Raw genomic sequence first — 22,800 nt, 5'->3', positions numbered from 1 at the left:
ACCTGATATTAGACATTCAACATTATTTCCAATGAATAAAATAATGATTGGATTAAGGGGAATTTCCCATGAGATCCCTTCCCCAAATATGACAGTATTATTGACAACTACTGAAGAATCATTTCCCTTCCCTCCTTAGTCAGTTGGATGTGGATTTTGCAGAGGTTTTCATATCCCACAGGGAGTGCTCCTCTTGAACTGTCTATTCCATCAACTCCTCTTTCTTCCTTCCCATTGGCCAAGAGTCTGCGTTTCAGCCCTATGGGAGCCACCTCTTGTGTCTGTTAATCACTGGGATGTAAATATTTCATCTTTATACCTCCTAACTCTCCAGCAGCTCAAAGCATTCCCTTTTTCACATCTATTATCCTGAAATGTCTTTGGAACACGTAAGAGACAGGTGGTGCCCTGTGCCGACTTCTTTCGTAATGCTGTTAATATTTTATTGCAGTCAGCTCCAGCCTCTCAGTCAACTAGGCTGCGTGCATGGGAAAGGCAGAAGCGAAGCTTATTCCCCGCTCTGCCCACTGCAGAGCATGATGCCTGGCACTAACTCATTCCTCAATATATGTTTGTTTGCTAAATAGCAATTTATAAGACGCATGAGCGAGTCGTGGATGATGTTCCACAATAGATTATGCAAAGATGTGAATAGATTGTGCCATGAGACTCAGCCCCAGGTGATCCATTGCATCCAGGGAAGGAGGAACCCCAAATCAGTCTCCAGAGCACAGAGCTAGTGCCTAGAACTCACTCAGTAAGGATCCAGATGCCTGGACTCCCATCCAGGTGCTGCCACTTATTTGCTCTGTGCCCTTGGGACAACTATGTAACCTCTCTCTGCTTCAGTTTCCACGTCTGTGAAATATCAGTAATAAACATATCTACCTCATGAGCTGTGGTGAGGACCAAATGAAATGATTCACGCGCAGAGCCTGACGCTTAGTAAGTGCCCAGTGAGATCTGTTGTTGGTAGTGGGGTTGTCAATATAATTTCTATTCTTTGTTAAGCATTTGCTTTAATCATGAACTAATACATCCCATAAAAAACAAAATCCTCAGACTACCGGAGACTGAATTGATTTTAAATAAGTACAGGGAGAAACAAATTGAGATGTTTGGAGTGTGAAAAGATGGTAAAATCAAAGGCAATTGGATTACACCTTATGTTGTAAGAGGTAGATTGTGTTTGTCAATTGAAAGAATGAAAGGGAGAAGTAATGCATGAATGAGTGTTGCATGTATTTTCCAGGTAAGTCTACTGATCATGGCACTTTCTGCTTTTCAAATGTAAATGAGAGGTGTTTGATAATTGTTTTTCTCACAAGCGGAAAATTGACATAAGCTGGTAATTAAACACCAGAGTAAAAACTGATGATCCAGCTCATTAGCTGGTTGGTTTTACAGGGTTGGAGGAGGTTGTGGAGACCACATGCCCGCATCTGATCTGAGCAATTTCTCCAGGCAATTTGTGGAAATGTAGCAGCTACCGGGCCACCAGCCACCCTGCCTCCGTCATGCCCTCAAGCCTCTGACTCAGTTTCTTCTTTGGAGCTCTGGCCTTGACAGTCATGCTTCGCTGAGAGGCAGTAAAATCAGGATGTGTAGCTTGGTGTCCTGCTTTCAGTACATAGGTTGGCCTTGAACAGATTACTTCTCTGAGCCTCAGTTTCTTCACCTGCAAAATCATTTTACTGACTCCCACCTCCCAGGATTCTTTTGACCATTAAATGGGCTAGTAGACACGAAGGTAATTTTTAACCATAAGCACACTGCAGATGTTAAGCTATTATTTTTTAAAATGCTGTATTTGAGGAGGATATACATAATGCTGCAAGCAACGGGCTCCTTATTTGAATTTTAATCAGTCTTTCAGCCTCCAAATTAGAGCTACTCCAATTGGTATTAAAATATGATGTTCTTGAATAAATGTGAAAAGCTCTGCTCCATATCAAGATAAAGCATAAATTCAGTGTTTTTAAAATTTCAGTGGAGGAGTGCCTAAAGGCATTTGTGAATTAATTAAAAAAAGACACCGGAATAATAACAATTGAATTAGAAACTAAGAATTCACTGTGTCAGAGACAGTGTTCAAACACCTTCTGAAACACATCTTGTGGCATAGTTGTAATCAGGTATCTATGGAAACAGTTGCATATTAATACTGGGAATAGGCAATAATTTGTTTTGTCTGTCCACATGCAGCCACAGGTTGGGTGGAGCTCCAAAGCGTTGGTATCTTCCGACATTCACAATAATGAAAGAGTTTGCCTGCTCAGAAGCAGGCATATGGCGAAGCTAACAAAGTTTAAGCTTCAGGGCCCCTCGCTTACAAGGCACTTCCGAAGCCCTCAGAGGGGCCCTAGCAAGTTTGCAGCGAGGATTTGCGATGTATTTCTTGAAGACAATCCCTCCAACTTATTTAAGTGTCAGAACCTACAAAATCTGGTCTGGCCTCTGTCCCTGCCTCCTTGGAGTGGACAGAACGTTCTCTCTCCCACCACCCCTTCAGGCTGAAGCCTTCATCTTGTAAATACCCAAGTGGTTACCTGTCCTCAGACATGGATGCCAGTCTGAAAATTCCTGCCACATCTGTCCAACTATTCTAGGGGGCACCCCACCCCAAGTTTTACAATGCGGAGGTTTTTTCCATACCAGGATTTGCAGTTGTTCAAAAGATGTATGCCTTTTTAGCATATCGAAGCAATAGTTGATAGCTTTTATAACATTGCTGCTCTTTCTCATCACCAACACTAGCATATGAGTATAACAGATTTGAAGTTACTGTGGTATGAAAGGAATTTATCAGAATTGAGGGCAATGCAGCTGAAAATTGCCCAGAGGCAAGTCTATCTGTGACTTCTGATTTTTGCAATGTTAGAATTTCACTGGAAAATGTATTTCCGAGAAAATCTCTACTGTGTTTACAGGCAGCTTAATTGCTACGTAGACAGTGGAGTCAGACAGACCTGGTTTTGAATCCCACCTTTGCACCGTGTTTATTAGCTGTACAAACTTGAGCAAAGGATGTAACTTGATTTGCCTCAGCTTTCTTATCTGTTAAATTGGAATAATCAAATCTACCTCATTGAATCGTTGGAAGACTATTTGAAATAAATGCTTGTGGCATGACTGAGGGACAGGTACCACCAGGACCCCGTCCACACCCCCATGTCACTCCTGGTATCCCCAGAGTGCTGGGCTCTTGCTTCTGCGACAGACCTCATTGAGCTGAGCCATTGGGATGTTCCTGTATGTGCATTCCGCGCAGGCTGTGTTCCTCAGGGCCAGAGTCTCACTCAGCACTCAGGAACGTGCTCAGAGCCTGGCACGCTGCAGGCACGACTGCTGTTTATTGAAGGGAATTGAACTGAATAGTCAAATAGAGCCAAATATGCATGTTCTTTTGGTGTGTGATGGAATAGTCAATAGATGTGTAGTGTGACATTTGCAAATACGTTGTCAGGAGGACCTCCAGGGTGTGCATAATTTCTGAGGGCCTGATGAATTTCAGAAAGGATTTCTGAGTGTCGATGAAATTATAAAATGCCTTCCTGCTCCCCTCATCCAGCCACCATCACACAAGGGGGCTTGTCTTGTCCATAGGCCTTGGAGGTGGGTTAAATCCTCCTTGGGACATCAGTGTTCCTCTTCTGACCTTGTGGACCAGCTTCTTATTCCCTGTGAAGGGCAGGGGTCAGGAAACCGCCACCATGACAGCGGTCAGCTCCAGAACTGTGCCGCCTTCTGGATCCACCCAGGCAAAACCCGGGCAACGGCCATCTTCTAGGCAGCCACACAACTTGTGACTAGAAACCGAAAGGTTGCTACTTAAAAACACAATATTACCGTAACTGTGATTGCCAGCAACGAAAAGCAGAAGTCGCTGAAAAGCAGCCTCCATCAACCTCCACAGTCTAAATCCTGCGGGAGCGCGTCTGATTGGCAAAACCCAAATCACATCCAGAGTGGCAGGACTTGGGGAAACGCAGTCATCGGTTTCCAGCCTCTTTTATTCAGAAAGAGATGCTCGTGGCCTTTTTCCTTTTTCAAGTCTAACTCTCAGTAAGTTCATTTTACTTGATCATCTAGTACACAAAAGCGCATACATAAAACAAAGAAAATATCTCTGAAGCTATACTTATCTTTGTAGTCATTGGATTCTGATACTTTCTGTTCTTATTTAGCTCATTTTTCAGTGCTGTAGATGAGTCACTGAATTTGATTTCAGGCCCACAAGTCTGTCACAAGTTCCAGTTTCTAAAATACTGCTCCAGACGTGGTGGGAAAGGGTGCTGAGTGGCAGTCCACGGTGCCCGCCACACTCCTTTTGTGCCATTCCAGCTGAGTCGCAGCACTGTCTGGTCCCTCTGGCTGGAGTCTTTGACTTTGAGTAATTCTGATTCTTTAGGATCCAGGACCCCACGAGGAAGCATCCCAGGAGCGGGCATCCGTTCTTCCTCCAAGACCACAGCCACTGCTCTTGACTATGAAGCACAGGAGACAGGGGAGGTGGAAAAGCCATCAAAGGACGATGAGCTAGAAAAGTGGATGGCGCTTGCATGGACAGGTCCTGGCTCTATTTACAGACAGAGGGCCAGCTTTGGGAGCATGTGGCGTACGTGCACCAGCAAGAGTATTCAGAAGAGCACTGGCTGTCGTGCCAAACTCACCGAGCTTCCAAATCTGCTTCTGCCACTTACCCTTGTTAGATCTCTTGAGGAAATTTCTTCCCTTTTGAGCAAATATACTCATCTATAAAATAATAATACCCACTTTGTGGTATGTCCTCAGACAATGTGTAATATCTCTCTGGATTTATTTTTCTTAACTATTAAATAGGCTTCTTTGCTCCATTCTTTAGCTTTGAGGATCAAATAAAATAAACTGTGTGACAACTGTCACACACGATAAGTGCTCAGTAAATGTCAGTCCGCTTTCCTAGTCATATATCCCAATCAACCACCTTGTCTTTCCGTATCTGTTAATTTGGAGTATCAGTTACCTTTTGCTTTATAATGACCCCAAAATGTAGTGACTTCAAACAACCACCATTTATTGGGCTCACAGTTCTGCAGGTTGGTCTGATCAGCTCACCTGTCTCTGCTGGACTCTCTCACTTGTCTCCAGTCAGCTTGTAAGACTGACGGCTTCTGGATGGTGTGGGACAGCCTTTCTCACACATCGGGCAATTTGGCAGACTGTGGACCAGGGCATTCCATTCTCTACCACATGGCCTCTCATCCTGCAAGCACATTCACATGGTGGTCTCAGGGTTGCAAGCATTGCAAGAGATAATGTAAGCCCCAATGTACAAGCGCATTTGAAACCTCTGCTTCTGCTACACTTGCTGTTGCTCCGTTGGCCAAAAGCAAGTGACTTAACCAAGCCAAGAATAAGGTGGGAAGGTACTACCCCAGGGGAATTATTGTGCACTTATTTGCACACAATCTGTCACATTTAGTAGGTTTGGGTTGCCCATGATTCCCTTCCTGGAAGCTGTACAGGATACTGGAAAAACCACCCTTCTCATCTTTTTCTCACCTACAGGCTCACAGGAAGTGGTAAAATGCTATTATTATAGACAGCTGTGGCTTATCAAAAAAGGCACATGATGAAAGTGGATGCTCTAATCTTATATTATGTATTTGTTTATTTACTATTACCTTACTATTATTTTTTATTATTTGCTGCTTTTAGTAAATAATAATTAAGAAATAAAGTAACAATTTTTTGTTATTTACTATTATTATTTACTATTATTTTTACTATTATTTACTTATTTACATTATCTAATATAAACCTTCTTTTCTGGTTCATTTTAGGAGTTTAAAGTGTAGAAAGACAGAAATGAGGGGAAGAGAAGGAGAGAGAAATGCAATTAGCATTTATTAAGCCCCCACTATATGTCAGCGACTCTAGTTGTCGTTTTCACTTGAGACCCTCACAACACCATGGAAGGCTGGTTATCATTCCCATTTTACAGAAAAAGAAATTGATGCTCAGGGGGCTGACCCGGTGGCATAGTGGTTAAGTTTGCACGTTCCGCTTCAGCAGCCCCGGGTTCACCGATTCAGATCCCAGGTGCAGACCTACGCACCTCTTGGCACGCCATGATGTGGCAGGCAGCTCACATATAAAGTAGAGGAAGATGGGCATGGATGTTAGCTCAGGGCCAGTCTTCCTCAGCAAAAAAGAGGAGGATTGGCAGCAGATGTTAGCTCAAGGCCTAATCTTCCTCAGAAAAAGAAAAGAGAAAAGAAATTGATGCTCAAGCAAGAAAATGGGTTCAAACCTAATCTGTCTTACTTCAGAGCAAAATCTCTCCCACTTCACAATCAGCATGAAGACCAGGGTAGGAAGCATGTTGGGCCTCATTCCTCTTGTTTCCTAAATGCCCACCAGAGAAACATTTTTCATTTTAAATTAATATAGCATTTTCACCCTATGACTACAAAACAGGTTTATAAACATGAACTGATCCTTAAGAGAACATCAAAGTATTTTGGTTCCATTGATAATTTAAGAAATGTCATTTTCAGGCTCAGGAAGCCATTCCAAAATAGATGTTTTGGGCCTTTTTAATGTTATTTTTAATGTTGCCTTATTTCTGGTTTCGTAATTATTACCTTGCAAGTCCTGACAAAGCAACTGAATCAAAGTCTGTTTGGATCTTTTAGCGTGCGTGCTTGTGTGTGTGTTGCAAATTGATTCTAGCTCTGTGACAAATGGAACACAAAAGTTTAGCAAAACACATGATGAGACACAATAAGAAACTGTGGACACATAATTATCTGTATTGACCTATATGCACTGAAATCTCGGTTTTCCTGAAATTTTGAAGAAAGGGATTTCTAATGGAATATGCCGTTTAATACACAGTTAGCATATAGATCAACTATTCTTGAATGTTTACTCTCAGGTACCCCAGACTCTTGAGAGTACGCCATGAGGGTACCCAGGTTTGACAGTCTCTCACTGTAGACTGTATCTTCTCAATCTTTTCTTTTTATTTATTTTTTTATTTTTTTGAGAAAGATTAGCCGTGCGCTAACTGCTGCCAATCCTCCTCTTTTCACTGAGGAAGACTGGCCCTATCTTCCTCCACTTTATATGTGGGACGCCTACCACAGCATGGCTTACCAAGCAGTGCCACATCCACACCCAGGATCCGAACTGGTGAACCCCGGGCCGCAGAGCTGGAACGTGCGAACTTAACTGCTGTGCCACCAGGCCGGCCCTTCTCAATCTTTTCTAAGCCCATCTATCTGCTTCCTTCTCACCTTCCTATGATCCTTCCACCATCCCTCAGCTTGAGTATCTCTTAAAGATGCAATATGAGTCATTCATAGAGTAATTGAGCTGGTATTAGTGGAGCATCTACTATGTGCCAGGCACTGATTTAAGATACTAAGGTTGCCACTGGGTATGAAAGATGAGATACCTGCTTTCATGGACTTATGGCGAGATGAGAGGAGATAAAAAAATAAGGAAATGAAGTAATGAATAAGCATGAAAAAGTTCATAGTGATGGATGCTATGATTATGAAAACTGATGAGGTGGCAAAGAGAATCTGGAGTGCTACTCCACATTGGGGCATTGATGAACCGAGGCCTGATTGAAAGAGGCACACGAAGAAAGGAACTGGGGGAAGGACAGCTCCAGGCAAAAGGAAGACCCAACGCAAAGGCCGTACGGTGGGAACAAGCTTGCCCTGTTCACGGAGAAGGATTCATGTGCCTAGAGGATGGTGTCCAATGGGGTTAGTGATGGGAAATGATGCCAAAGCAGGTACCTGGGTCTTGTTAATCTAGATTACTATTATTCATCCAAGTGGAGTTGTCAAGTAGGCAGTTGGATAGATGAGCTTAGGGTCCAGCAGAGCGGTTAAGGTTGAAATATAATCTCTAGAGTGGATCAACAAGCATATGGTAAATATAAAGCCATTTACCTAGATAGGTTAATCTCGGCAGGCAGTGTAAACAAGGGAAGGAAGAAGCTGCAGTCCTAAACTCTGGAGTTCCCCAACATTTAAAGGGGTGAACTGAGGAGGAAGAATAGCAAAGGTGCTAAAAAAGTGAAAAAAACAATTTAAAAACCAAAACCAGCCCAACAACAACAAAACCAGAAGAGTAGGGTGTAAAGACCGGAAACAGAAAGAGTTGCCAGGAAGAGCAGTAGATGGGCAGTTTCAGTGGCCGCTGAAAAGCCAAGGAACGTGAGAGCCCACAAGTGAGCCATTCCTGGATGCAGAGTGAGAGAAGCAGTAAGGGAAGTCGGTTTTGGTCTCTCAGTCAATGAGACTGCAATCACAGGGAAGGCAGAAGCAAAGCGTATCCCCGGCTCTGCCCGGTGCAGAGTGCGATGTCTGCCACCCATTCATTCTTCAGTACGTGTTTGCTTAATAACAGTTTATCAGATGCATGAGTGAGTAGTAGGTGATATTCAGCAATGGATTACACAAAGTTGTGGAAACAACTGTGCCATCAGTGTCAGCTCCAGGTAATCCATTGCACCCAAGAAAAGGATGAACCCCAAATCAGGCTCCGTGGCACAGAGACTAATGCATAGAACTCACCCAGTAATGGATCTAAACGCTTGAGTTTGCATCCGGGTGCTGCCACTTACTCATTCTGTGCCCTTGGCACGACTATCTAACCTCTCTGTGGCTCTGTTTCCACATGTGAAACAATGATAATAAATGTATCTACCTCATGAGTTGTTGTGAGGACTAAAGGAGATGGTTCATGTACAGATCTTGATACATAGTAATGATCAGTAAGAGTTGGTGGTAGTGGTAGTGGACAAAATTATGTTTTTTCAATATAATTGCTCTTCTTTCTTAGGCATTTGCTTTATTAGTGAAATCATGTATTCCCTGTTCCTTGAAGGAGTAGTGACCGGATGGGGACACAAGAGGCTTTTGGGGTGCTGTCATGTTCTGCTTCTAGTTCTGGGTTCTGTATGTTAGAGTGTGTTCAGTTTGTGAAAATTCATGGAACTGTACATCTACGATATGTACGTTTTCCTCTACGTAAATTAAACTTCAATGCAAATAAGGAAGAGCTCCTTCGGTGGCTCCCCATACCTTTAAGATGAAGCTGCTATTCCTCAGCTTAGTACACAAGCACCTTTGTGACCTGGCCCTTGCCCAGCTCTCCACTTCCAACCATTTAAAGCTCTGTGAGTAGATCATCTCTGTTATATCTCCATGGCTTCACTCATAGGATTTCCTTTACTTGAAAGCAAAACTCAGCTCAAGTACCACCTCTTCCAGGAAGCCTTCCCTGACCAGGTCTAGATGTCCTAATTGGACTTACCCTGCCCCTGACCTTCCGTCCATCACTGCATTTATGATCCTGAGATCTTTCTTCACTTGCCTGAAGCTCAGGAAGGACAGCAACCTTTTCTTCAGTAAATTATAACATTTTGAGGACAAGCTTGAAAAAATATTTGATGAATGATTACTTGAGTAAATGGATGAATAATCTTAAAAGGAATCCCATTTCAGAATTATGATCATAGAGAGATTGGAATGAAAAAAGGCGGAGCTAGAAATTCTTTGGTAATATATAGATTACATGGGGTCTCTGAGGATGTGTGTTAATATCATGTCCGGTCTCTATTTAATCCACATGTGACCCTGTTAGAGGTGCCCTCTCAGCAGCACTTTCCTAACTGGGAGAAATGTTTTCACTTCTAAACAATCCAAACGAGAGTATCAAATACAAAGAACATAGCTAACTCTGTAACCAGCTGTTTATTACTAACATGCAATAATTAACATGGCAATGGCCCACCTGGCAGCACAGTAATAAGCAAGAGATATTCAGTAAGCATTTATTGGGCTCCTACTGTATACTAGACTTGTGCTAAGCCTAAAGATGTGTAAGATTCACTAGACTTTGCTTTTAAGGAGCATATTAATAATAACTTCAATAGATAATTGTTATTGAATCTTTTCTATGTACCAAGCCTTTCACATAAGTTATCTAGACTGTCTTTCTTTCCTTCATCCCTCACGTCCAACCTGTCACACCAAATCTTAAATAGATTTAAAATCCACCCAGCCTGTCTTCATCACCACCACTCTCCAAGCTATGGTCATCCCTTACTGAATAATCACAATATCCTAACTGGTCACCTGTTTCCATTCTTGCTTTCCTACAATTCATTCTCCAACCAGAAGTGAGAGCAATCTGAAAAAGAAGAAATACTTCCCTGTTTAAACCCCCCAAGGGCTTCACACCCAAGTTGGTGAACTCCCGATGGTGGAACCAAGGCAGTGTCTTCCAGAAAGAAGGCGTCTGAGCTGGTCCTGGAAGGCTGGGAGGTTTTAGGAAGATTGGATCAAAAGGGTGTGCCTCACTGAGCTGGAGATTACTTAACACCTCACAAAGATGTCACTGTCCCTGCAGAAAGGGTCCTATCATGTTAATTTAATGAAGAACATAAAACAAATCCACAAGAAGATGTTAGGATACAAAAATTAAAGGGAAAGACACTGGATCAAGAGATCTAAGGGCGGGCCTCAGTCCTGCCTCCCACAAGCTTGAACACCCTTAGCTAAAACATAGCTTCCAGGAGAGAATGACCCTATTAAAACCCTGGCCCTGTCTCTCACTTGTTGTGTGACCTTGGGCAAGTCCCTAAACCTCTCTGAGCCTTGACTTCCTCACCTGCTCCCTGTTGTGAGGGTTGGAGATGATGCATAAGAAGTAGTGGTTTCTATGTCTGTTCACATCATTCTCGCAGGAGAAATGTTAATATTTACAGTAGGGCTACCTGAAGATGCTGGTCATGGCCAGAGGTGACTTTCCTGGGGGCTCTGACAGCCCTGAGTCTCCTCACACCTGTCACCAGTTTGCAGCACATGGCTGTGGCCAGGCACACAGTTGGATAGTTCTGGTCAACGTGATACAGGCCTGCACACAGCACAATCGTTGATGCTGCAAGTGCAGTTAATACGATGAGAGTTACAATGATCACAGCAATACTAAAAACCATATTAGGTCTTCATGCTCTTATTTATGAACTTCTAAAAATTTGGACTTAAAAGCCTCTAGTTCAAGTCCTAGAAGTCTATGATTACCAGTAAGGAGAAAATAATACAGAATCAGAGTACTAAGTTAGTAGTATGGCCTCACTCAAGGAATTGAGAGAAAGTAGAGAGCTGTGGGATCTGGACTTCTCAGGGAAAGCTCCTTGTGGCAAAGGAGCTTTGAATGGTACATAGGATAAGTAGAAGGAATACACCCAGACAGAGATGGAAATGGAGGTGGAGATAGATAGATAGATAGATAGATAGTTATATATGTGTGGGGCCTGGAATTGACCACCCCAAGATACGTCTCTTTGGCATGATGATTATTTGGGGCTGGTTACTTTGCAGACAGGAAAGCAACTGAAAAGTAGAATTTACTTACCCTTTGTAAGAGACATTTACATTGTAAAGGAAATCTCCATCTGTAAAGATATCTCCCTCTCTTCCAGGAAGAAGGGGTGATGACCTTATCTCTAGAAACTTTTAATCAGTGGGGAAGGCAAGGGCTTAAATCTGCATTTGTTTATTGTGCTTGTCTGGTAACCTCCTGTAACTGACTCCCCCCACCCCTAACATCCTCCTTTGTCTTTAGCTGGATATGATATTTAAGGTGGGGGCTTCAGCCATTTTGGCGAGTTGCTCAGCTTGCCTGAGCCTCTCCCATGTATACACGTTATAAAGCTTTGTTTAATTTTCTCCTGCTATTCTGTCTCATGTGAATTTAACTCATTCTCCAGCCAGAAGAACCCAGAGAGGGTAGGGGAAATGTCTTCCTCCCCTACATATGTATCTATGCATTTTTCATCTGTTTTATATTGTTTCATCCCTTGTCGTATTTCAAAAATTTTTGGAAAATTTTCCAGCCCATATACAATAACAGCACCTTCCACTTGTCTCTCTAATCTGATCCTTCTCTCTGCCCACTGCGCTGGCCCACATTCAGATCTACTTACCTTGCTGGAGAGTTGACAACAATCTCACTAGTCACCTACTTTCTGTCTGTCCCCCAGCCTTATAGTCCTTGTCAACCCCCTTCCTTCCTGATCCCTCACTTTAAAAATCACTTACTGGCTCTCTGTTTCCCTATGGGCTAAAGACCAAACTCCTTGTCCTAGCAATCAAGGTCCATTCCAGACTGTTTCCAGTGGAATTCTCAAGTCTCAGTTCTGACTGATCTCCCTTCACAGAGAACCTTCAACCATGGTAGCCTCATCTCCAGGCTTGCCTTCTGCTCTCCATTCTCTGCATTCTTTGCCCGTGCCTGAATGTTCTTCCCTGATTCTGTCTGGCAAACTCCTGTCTTTTGAAGACACCATACTATCCACCTGGAGTGTTTCACCTTCAATAAAGCCTCTCTATGAAGTAGGCAGGGCAAGATTTAGTGCCTGCATTTCACACCTAAGAAAATGCAGATTCAGAGATGCTAAGTAGCTCACTCAAGATCAGACAATTAAGAAGGCATGCCAAAAAAAGATTCAAATTCAATTCCTCCAGTCGTGATTTCTGACCTATTTATCAATGTCTTTCTATTGAAAATGGCACAATACTTAGTAGTGTTTTCTGTGTCTGAGAAAAGTAGCAAACTTTGTGTGAAAGACCCTTTTAGCCCTCTCTAAAAAGATTTTGAAATCCTCAAGCCATAAGAAGTGCTTAAAAGAAAGCTTTTTCAAGAGGGGCTAATGCTTAGCAGCAGATTTCATGCCTAATGTTTTCTGGGCTCAGCAAATGTGATCTTTATTCCTCACATTTGACTAAATGCCTTTCAGGAAAGCTCAGCATCTTGCTTGAGTGTCATATTGCTTTGGTTTATCACTTTATTACCGAAAAAAGTGGCTTCCTTTTTATTTCATAATGTTAGAGTTGTTGATACATGAGACTGGGTCCTCAAGTAAAGGTCCCCATGGGTGTGCTGAGCCTTGGCTAGGGTAAGGCTGATGGCAGATGCATGCATTGCCATATCATGGACCATTTGAAGCGCTAATAACTGAGGGGAGGGGTGTACTATATGCCAGGTTGTGTAGAAGCAGTTACTTGGGGAGTGGAAAGGTATATTTTATCACCAACATTGCTTAAAACTGCCAATGAATGGTGATCATAAAAAGAAGAACAACTTTTAGTCCTTTTATTATTGTTTTAAATTCTCTATAGACAAAGGACCCCTTATTGCCTATACCTGGTATGGATCACCCCCCACTTCATCCGTCCTCTGCCCCCTACTCCCATGGGATAGCACTCCTGCTCAGCAAGTTAAAAAAATATGTCTCAGGGCGGCCGGTGGTGCAGCGGTTAAGTGCGCACGTTCCACTTCGGCAGGCTGGGCTGCCGGTTCGGATCCCAGGTGCGAACATGGCACCGCTTGGCAAGCCATGCTGTGGTAGGCGTCCCACGTATAAAGTAGAGGAAGATGGGCACGGATGTTAGCTCAGGGCCAGTCTTCCTCAGCAAAAAGAGGAGGATTGGCAGCAGATGTTAGCTCAGGGCTAATCTTCCTCAAAAAAACAAAAAAAAAATGTCTCACTGAGCCCTGACAATAATCCCATAAGGGAGCCACTGTTCTCATTTTGCAAATGAGGAAAATGAGGCTTGGAGGGGTTAATGACCTGTCTAAAGTCACACAGGTAAGTTATAGGATCTGAGCCATGGTCTAGGAAGGTGTGGCCTTGGCTGGCCTTGTGCACTGGGGTCTCCTGGCACAGAGGGCATTCAGCAATGATGGGGCAAATGAAAGAACAAGGAAAGAGCTTTGTCTCAGGGTTTCCAATTTTATGTATCTGGGAACTACTAAATGAAGGGATCTGAGAAAATCTGGACTGCCTGAAAACACGAAAAGAAGAAAAAAGCCCCCCTGAAACCTGAATTTTGTGATTCGTCCTTTAAATTGCACTCCACATCATGGACTATAGACTATGGAGTAATGTAGGCCATGGGCTATGAGTTGGCCACTGGAATGAATTAAAACACATCTGATGGCTACTGCTGTTGAATAAGCACCTACTGTGTACCAGATCTGTAAAAGGGGCTTTGTCATTGAGTGTAAACAACAATCCTAGGAGGCAGGTATGACTATTCCCATTTTGTGGATGAAGAAACTGAGGCTCAAAGGGGTCAGTCATGTAAGTTTTCACCGTCTCAGTACAAGTCAGTTGTGGAGTTCAGCCAGGATTCAACTCAAGCTTGCCTGACTCCAAAACCCTTTAGTCTGCATTTCCAAGCAGAACCGAAGCTCCTGGGGTCTTAGACCACCCTCAGGTAGACATGGATGTTATGCAGACGTTCACTCTCTGGCTGAATGAGCCTGAAGTGCACCTACAGAACAGGCCTTTAGGAGCCAATTAAACAGTTTCCGCATGGCTGTGCTCACACTTAGCTTTCAGAAACGGTAACAGTTCTGCGTGATAATTCCATAAAAGCCCTTTAAGACATAAACTCAAATGCCAGAGTGAAGATTTTGATAACAAAGTTTTTCAAAAATGTTTTAATTATTAAAAGTGTGACTAGAGGCTTTTCACGGCGCACCACAGTTCCTTTTTCACATATTCTATCGGTTCGTTTTCCCCATATTCCTGTGTAAGTTCCCTTCCACTAAAAGCTTTCAGCTTCAGCACCAAGTTACAATTAAAGTCCTAAAACAAGGCTTAAAATAGGGCATGCTTGCCGGTGAATTTAACAAGCATTTGGGCTGCGGTTACGGTGTGCTAGACGCTATCTAATTCTTTCACGAATATGATCTCATTTAACCCCACAGCAACCCTGTGAAGTAGCTGCTGTCGTTATCATCTCTGTTTACAGAGGGGGAAGCTGTGGTACCGGAGGGAGGTTAAGTCAAAGAGTCAAGGAGGGGCAGAGTCAGGGTTCAAACCCAGGCCTCGCTCCATGGCCGTGTGTATGACTGCCACACCACTCTGCCCGCCCATCATTTACCTTCCCTTCAGATTCCCTGCTCTCCGACCCTCCTGTCAGAGCCAGACCCTAGTTCAGGCACACGTATTTATTTTTATTTATCTGTTCCTTCCACAAACATGCATTGGCCACTGCATTGTGCACATTCGTTTTTTTGCCACCACGTCCCGCATTTTTCTGGAACTTCCTTCATCCTCGCTTATTAATCACCCGAGTAATGACCAAGCTCTTTATCATGACTCTGCACTCCTGACCATGCACCTTAGGCAGAATCCTTAGGCAAACACGTTGAGTCTTGAACTGAGCAAGAATCTTCTCACAATGGCCAAAGATACAAGCTGTAAGGATGCAGAGCTCTCGGTGGCTAAGAGAGGATGAAGTCAACCTGCAGGAGAATCAGAAATCCAGGTTTAGGTGAAAGAGTCATTATGGGTCACTGGGTCCTTTTGTTTCCAAAGTCCATAGATTCCGTGAGACACCCACTATACTGATGACAAAGCCTGAATTTGCTTAAGCTATCTCAAGGTGGGTATCTGTCTCTTTGTCACCAAAGGAATCCAGATAATCTGACTCCCCCTGCTTCCTTACTAAGCCTGTGTTGGGTTCTGGAGGTGGAGAAAACATTCTCTTGGCACTCAAATACTTCACAGTTTAGGGACGGTGACAGACCCCCAAACAATTGAAAAATTTTGCAAAATCCCTTTAGCTGAAAAAAATGAGGATGAATGGTTACTTGATTAATTGAAAAAGTAGATTAAAATCAGGAAATATAAAAAATTATACTTAAATATTTCATTTCTGGCTTAAACATTAAATAATAAATTCATTCTCTGGTCTTTTGGAAAAAGTCCAAGACATTTCTTTTGGTGTAGGTCTCTTGTTTCTTACAGAAATCATAGCTCATAGTGCATCAGCCAAGACTTCTAGTTCCTTCATGTGGAGCAAGAATTTAAAAGTCTGTGCAAAATTACCAGAGTGACTTCTGGATCTTCATTATTTTTCCCACAAATTTTTACAAGTCTTTTGGCAACATCTAATTTGGTAGCAATGCTTTACTTCTTCAGTCTTAGTAATTCTTTCCAAAGTGTTCGATTCCATTTTCATACAAATAGCATCTCTCGTTCCTACTTATTTAAAATTTGTATTTAATTTGGAAACAAGCCCAGTTACTCCTGGTCAGCATGCAGCTGTAGAGGGAGTAGACACTGTGGGCATTTAGATGGCTCCCTACCAGCTGGGCACCTTCAGCTGATGGGTGTGAGGGAGGGAGTGGAAAGCGTGGGTTAATCCAATGAGGCAGGCCAGAGAGTTGATTAAGTGGAAGTCAGCCAGAAGAGCTTCTACTGTACTGAGTTGGTCCACGTGCTGGTTCAGAGGTCGGTGCAAGTTCCAATCGGGGCAGAAGGAGGCAGGTCTACACGGCGTAGTAGGATTCAGGGGGAGCTTCACGGAGGTGGTATCGCTTCAGCAGACCAGTTAGAGAAGGCATCTCAGGCACAGGTTAGCATGATCAAGGGAATGCATAACTCATCTGAGTTACTGAGTTGGGGTGGGGAGCCCCTGTACTAGAGTTGAGAGCACACCTTATTCCTGAGATGAAACACCCAATGTTTCGTCTCTCCAGATCCAAGTTCTGTCCACTTGGTCTCTGTCTTGCTCTGAGTCTTGGTGGTAAATTACGTGGAAGCCCAGCTTCTCCTTCTTTTTCTTGCCACCTCTAGCAAGCCTCCCAGGACCTCATCTGCTTCTTATAGAGCAGCCTGCCCTGAGTCCCTGGGTTGCCTGCCCACATTTCTAGCTAGAGTCTGCTCCTGACTTACTAGCGCTTGTCAAGCTCCTGCCAGCCACCTTTGCTGGACCTCTGATACCCTGACTATCACTTCTTTTGCCTGTCGTCTCTGAGACTAAGCCTGTAAGCCCCCATGAAATCCAGGATCACATCTGCCTTATTCACCCCTGCATTCATAGCGTCTAACATACTTGCCTATAGTAGAATCTCAGTAAAAAGCTGTTGGGTGAGTGAATGAATGAATGAGTTCCATGTGAGAGGCCGTATACCATAGCCTCAGTGCTTGCTCTTCCCCTGTGACTGCAGCACCTTCTCTAGCTTTCCACAGGACTGGTTCCTTCTGCCCTTCAGATCCCGGCTTAAGTCACCTTGAGGAGTCCTTCATTGATGATCCAGCTAAAGCAGCCACCAGCTCCCCCAAATCTCCACCGTGGTCCGTTTATTTCCTCTAGCACATTCGCTCTACAAAGGCACGTACAGGTCTGCTTTTGTTTTCTGCTGATTCTCCATGTCCAGCCGTGCACCTGTCACATAGCACTATTCCTTGACATGGTAAATAAATGAATAAATGGATGAATTATGATCCAACTTCCAGAGAAAAACACAACATGGGCTTGAGTCTTGACTGTGCACTTACCAAGTACATCATTTTTGGCAGCCCAGTTTCACCTAAACTCTTTGAATCTTAGTACCCTCATGCATAAAATGGGGTGAAAATAGTAACTTACTACCTCCTATGATTAATGTGAGGTTTCAATTAGATACTAGATGCCAAACTTTTGGCATACTTCATAGTGAGTGATCACTGAAAATAAGATCTTATCCGTAAGCCCAGCATGAGTCTCTCTGCCTGGACCTTCGCTGCAGTTAACACCGCTTTGTCTGCAGGAGAGGGAGGTTAATGAGAGGACCCTCAGTTTGCAGGAACCTGAGAGCCACGAGTTCTTCCTGAAGCCATTCAGAAGCACGGCTGGGCTGCCTGTAGGCCCAGAAGGGCTGCCACCTGTGTCAGGGAGCTGCCCTGCTCTCTTTGTATTCCCCACTACAAACATTTGCATAAAATAAAGATCCCAAATCCCTGACTGTTTTCACCTTGACTTCCCCTCAGGGTATACCTTAGCCGTCGATGCCCAGGAAGCCATTTCGATGACATGAATAGAGCACATTATGTGAAGAGCACACTGTGTGAGATGAGAGGGAAATCCAGCAGGAGTCATGGATGCACTTTGAATCGACCCAGGCCTCTTCTCATGCAAATGGAAAAAACCCAGGGCGAAAAAGATATGCAGAATGTGAGCACAAAGGCCACAGTCTGGCTCCAGGAGAGATTCTTGTCCTTCTGACCTCCAAAGCTGGAGAATCATACATTGTGCCTCAGCAGGAGCTGGGAATTGGATTAAGGGGCAAACTTGCCCATTTTCTTTCAGATTGTGTTTTCAGGGGATTTGAATGATGTTTCTTAAGCAGTGAACACATCTGAAGGAAACAAAAGTCTTGAAAATGGCCTTTTATAAGCAGACTCTGGGCAAACTCCCATCGTCTCACAGAAAATGCTTTCCAAAGGCAGGAGCTGGGGCAGTTGCCAGGAGCACGACGGGCTGCAGGCTGGCAAGCTTGGGCGCTGGAGAATTTTGCTATTAAAATTGTGTTTAAAAAGTCGCCCATAAAAGCCTTGATGTTGTACTTGAAGGTTGAATGTACATTGCCACTTAAAGAATCTATTTAACAAATAATCATCCTGTCCCAGGAACTGAGCTGGCTGCCGCAGGGGATGCAGCCATGAGCTGGACACAGTCTGCCTTCTCCCTGCTCACACATTTGTTTAGGAAATATTCCATTAGCACCTACTATTTTCAGGCTCAGCGTACCCCTCGAAACTGTGATTAGCACCTGCTCCCATCCAGCAGCAATTGCATGAACAGGGCCACAAGTAACTGGGAAGTTGACAAATAGCACAAATGAACACGAAGTGGACGTGGACATGATGGGAGCATTTGCAACAAGCAAGCCTCTCAGTCCCACGATGAGACAGCTTTCCAGAGAGGAGAAAGCCTCCTCATAGGAAGCTCATTGGGTGCTTCATTAATAAAGCCCTTTGCATGAGCACAGGGTTGAGTAGAAGAGAGAGGAGGGGGAGGGGATTAACACTTCACATATTTTATTTTATTGACTTCTCACAGCAACCCTGTGAAGTAGACGATATTATTGCTCTTTGCCAAATTAGGGAGCTCAGGCACCGAGAGATGCTGTAGCTCTCCTAATGAAACACTGCTGTTGCGTGATGGAGACGGCATCCCAACTCCTGTCTCACTCAAAACCCAGGGCTTTTCCCATCTCACCAAGAATCCCCTCAAGGAATTTTAGGTGGTGAAGGATTGCATCCTGGCCACTTGGTAACCATTCAGGTCGTGCAAGTAATTTAATCCCTCTTAGACTCAGTCTGTTCATTAAATAAAGATAATTATTTGCACCTGCTTATTTTCAGGGTTGTGCAAGGAATAAAGGAAAGAATAGAAGGTGAAAATGTTTAAGATCCGTAAATAACCGTGAGGATACGGGAAACTATGATGATTAGAATCCACCTGCCTCAAACTCAATTCCGCACTATAGATAATTATATAGCAAAGAAGCCAGATTCTTGCCTAGTTTCCACAACAGAAGGTTTTTCTAGGATTTAGTTCACTTGCTAGTTAACCAGTTATTTTGTTTTTATCTACCGCGTTGATGACAATGGAAGAATATTCTTCCGTCAGCTGTTAAGTCCCTACTTTCAGGCTGCATGTGTCTCGTTTCCTCTCCTCTTGATAAAGAGTTCATGCCTCCTGGTTTCTGGTTACTGGTTTCTCTCACAAGTCCCCTGTTTCAATAAATGGAGCACACCCTCCCCATCAACTAAACTCAAAACCCAGCCATCACCATGGTCATACCCTCTTTCTCTCCTAGCATCTCAGTTGATTGCCAATCCCATGGATCCTTATCCCACCATCACGTCTCACCTGGACCACTGCAGGAGCTTCCCCAACTGGTCTCTCTGCCTCTACTCTTGGCCTCCTCCCCACAATTCATTTGCCAGGGGCGTCTTTTAAAATGGAAATCAGTTTGTGTCACCCTTCTACTTAGTACCCCATAGTGGCTTCCAGTTGAAACTGGAATTAAATGCTAACATCTCATGCAGGCTTGCAAAATCTATCTACATCTCCAACCTCATCGCTTGTCACCACACCCTCTTTCTCCACCCTCCAGCCACACCAGTGCTCTTTTTTGCCTCAGGATATTTGCACTTGCTGCTTCCTCTTCCCAGAGTTCTCTTCTTGCACTACACGGGGTTGGCTTATTCCAGACTTTCAGGTATCAGTTTAAATATAGTTCCTCAGAAAGGTCATTCCTAATCGCTGATTAGAATCAGGTCATCAACCATCATACCCTCTGATCATGACCTGCTCTTGCATGGCGCTTGTCACATTTTGCAAATGTGTAATATTTCATGTCTGTATGCCCTTTTAGAAAGTAAGCTCAAGCATAATAGTAGGACCCCCATCTATTTGGTTCACCACTGTGTACCCAACACCCAGGAGGGTGTCTGGAAAATAACAGGTACTCAGTATGTATTTGTCATGTCCATAGAATGGTATGAAATTAGCAATTCGTCAAGAAGTTCAGCCATGAATCCCATGACTTCTACACTGCCCACACACCCAACTGAGTCTCAGTGGGCAGCCTAACAAGACTGTCTCTCTTCATTGCTTTGTTCCAGGAGCGGCTGGTGCTATCTGTGCTCCCCCGGTTTGTCGTCCTGGAAATGATCAACGACATGACCAATGTGGAAGACGAGCACCTGCAGCATCAGTTCCATCGGATCTACATCCATCGCTACGAGAACGTCAGGTGAAAACCACAACATCCCCACCCCGGTTCTCCACATGATCCGTGTGCACTCAGCTGCTCTCATCTCACTGCCCTGACTTCTGTCTGCCTGAATGTCAGCACCTTTCCTCATGTGGTTGATTAATTCATTAACTAGTGATTATTCATTAGAGAGTTCTACATTTCTAAGTTGAGGCTCAAGAAGAATGTCAGAGAAGTGCAATTATATTTGCTAGTTGACTTACTGCCTGGCTCCCTTGCAGTAGGCTTGCCTGCCTGTACATTTTGAGTGGGAAAAGCAAAAGCCTTTTACACTATGATTGGGAAAATACTTCCAGAATGCGATCTGGAGGCCTCAGGGTTGATCACATATGTCTCCTCTTTAGATTCCTCATAAGTGTCTTTAAAACAATACAAAAAAGGACTACAGCTTCTTTTCCCTTTGCAAACATATTTTTGGCCATCCATCTACCCATTCATCTACCCACCCATCTACTCATCCATCTGCCCACCCATCCACCCATCCATCCATCCATCCATCCATTCATCCATTCATCCACTTACCCATCCACCCCCCCATTCATCCACTCATCCATCCACCCACCCATTCATCCATCCAGCCATCCATCCACTCCTCCACTCATCCATGCATTCATCCACTCATCCAGTCATCTATCCACCCATCCATCCACTCATCCATCCACCCACTCATCCATCCATCTATCCACTCATCCATCCATCTACTCATCTCATCCATCCATCCATCCATCCATCCACTCATCCATCCATCCATCCAACAGTGCCCTCTGCATGCCCAGCATTGCACTAGACAATATGATGTGTACTGAATATCAGAGGGTGGGCTCCTTAGTGAGGCAGATCAACTTTAGCATCCAATTGTGCCTCTTTCTTGAGTGTCATTTTGGGCAATTTACGTACCTGAATCTCAAAATCCTGTTCTGTAAAATGGCCATTTTAATGGCTGCCTTGCAGTGAGTGAAGATATATACAAAGCATAGGACAGGGGTAAGCATGTAGTAGGGCATTAGGCACATTGTAGATTGTTTCAGATATGTTCCTAATTACAAGTGAAAAAAAACCCAACCCTGGCCGATTATAAAGAAATGCATTGAAAGGCTATGTTGTGCCTCACAGAGTCATTGGGGAAGGATGGAGAGGCAGGCTTAGAAATGGGTTGGAATGAGCCAGAAGCATAGCCAAAATCACAGTAGAACACTAGGCTAGTGAGGATGCTGCTTCTGAAGAATCCATTGCTTGTGATAACAACCATATCCCCAACACAGCTGCAACCTCTGCAATTCCTCTTCACTTCCTCTGCAGCCCCCAGGATCCAGGTGTGGCTGCCTTTGCTCTCCCCCTTCCCCCGCCTCCCCCAGCCTCTTCACACTTCAAGTTAAAGCCTGGGGCAGATGTGTCTGACTGGCTGAGTGCAGTCACTCTCCAGAAGTGACTATAAAGCAAATATCTGACATTTTCAGCTTGTACAGTAGAACTGTATCTCCCTCCCACAAAATATCATAGAATGGAAATTTCCCAGACGTAGGGGAAAAGCCTATACATTGAACAGCTCTAGAAAGACCAATAAACCCTCCTAGTTCCTTTCTCCATAACTTTGATGGGAGGGAAGAGCAACTTTCCCTCTTACAAGCATCCCTGGGTGTTCTGCACCTGGCTTGCCAGCATGCTCATTTGAAATCAAGTCCAGCAGAGAGTGTGATTCTGACACAGTCTTTTTTAGCAGGTATATCAGTATACATCATTCTCGGGGTCTTGTCCAAGAATTGAGCTACACCACGTTAGATGCTTGAGTTTGCAAAGCAGCCATTTGTCAGGCAGCAACTCCCACGAAAGGTACACGCCAGATCCAGGAATTGATCTCATCAGTACCAATTCTAGAACAACAGGTGGAGGGCAGTACCTATAATTATAGTACAGTGTTCTATTATTAAAGTAAGCAAAGAGTGCTAAGAGATAGTAAAAAGAGGAAAACCTGGGTAGCGGGAGGAAGGGGTAGAGAAACCTTCCTAGAAGAGATGATTCTTATTTGCTTTATTTAAATTGAGTCAAGCAGGTGGAAAAGACAAAGACAGGAATCCTGGGCAGAGGGATCAGGGACAAGTGAAGGCAGACCATTGATAAATATGTATTGCATGTGTGAATATATATATACATATATATGTC

At 43.8% G+C, this 22,800-nt stretch overlaps 1 protein-coding gene across 5 annotated transcripts in view; it reads left to right on the top strand.

The window, feature by feature from the left end:
- ADCY8 (adenylate cyclase 8) overlaps positions 1-22,800 on the top strand; it is a 216,953-nt gene that overhangs the window by 62,964 nt on the left and 131,189 nt on the right. For all 5 annotated transcript variants that reach the window (XM_070630986.1, XM_070630985.1, XM_070630988.1 and 2 more), the window contains exon 3: positions 20,489-20,619. In XM_070630986.1, coding sequence (XP_070487087.1) covers positions 20,489-20,619 — 131 coding nt within the window. The remainder of the gene's footprint in view (positions 1-20,488; positions 20,620-22,800) is intronic.

The sequence above is a fragment of the Equus przewalskii genome, chromosome 8 (genome assembly GCF_037783145.1).
Source record: "Equus przewalskii isolate Varuska chromosome 8, EquPr2, whole genome shotgun sequence".
Taxonomy (NCBI): domain Eukaryota; kingdom Metazoa; phylum Chordata; class Mammalia; order Perissodactyla; family Equidae; genus Equus; species Equus przewalskii.
The sequence above is the reverse complement of the archived record's forward strand: the minus strand, read 5'-3'. Positions and strand labels throughout refer to the sequence as shown.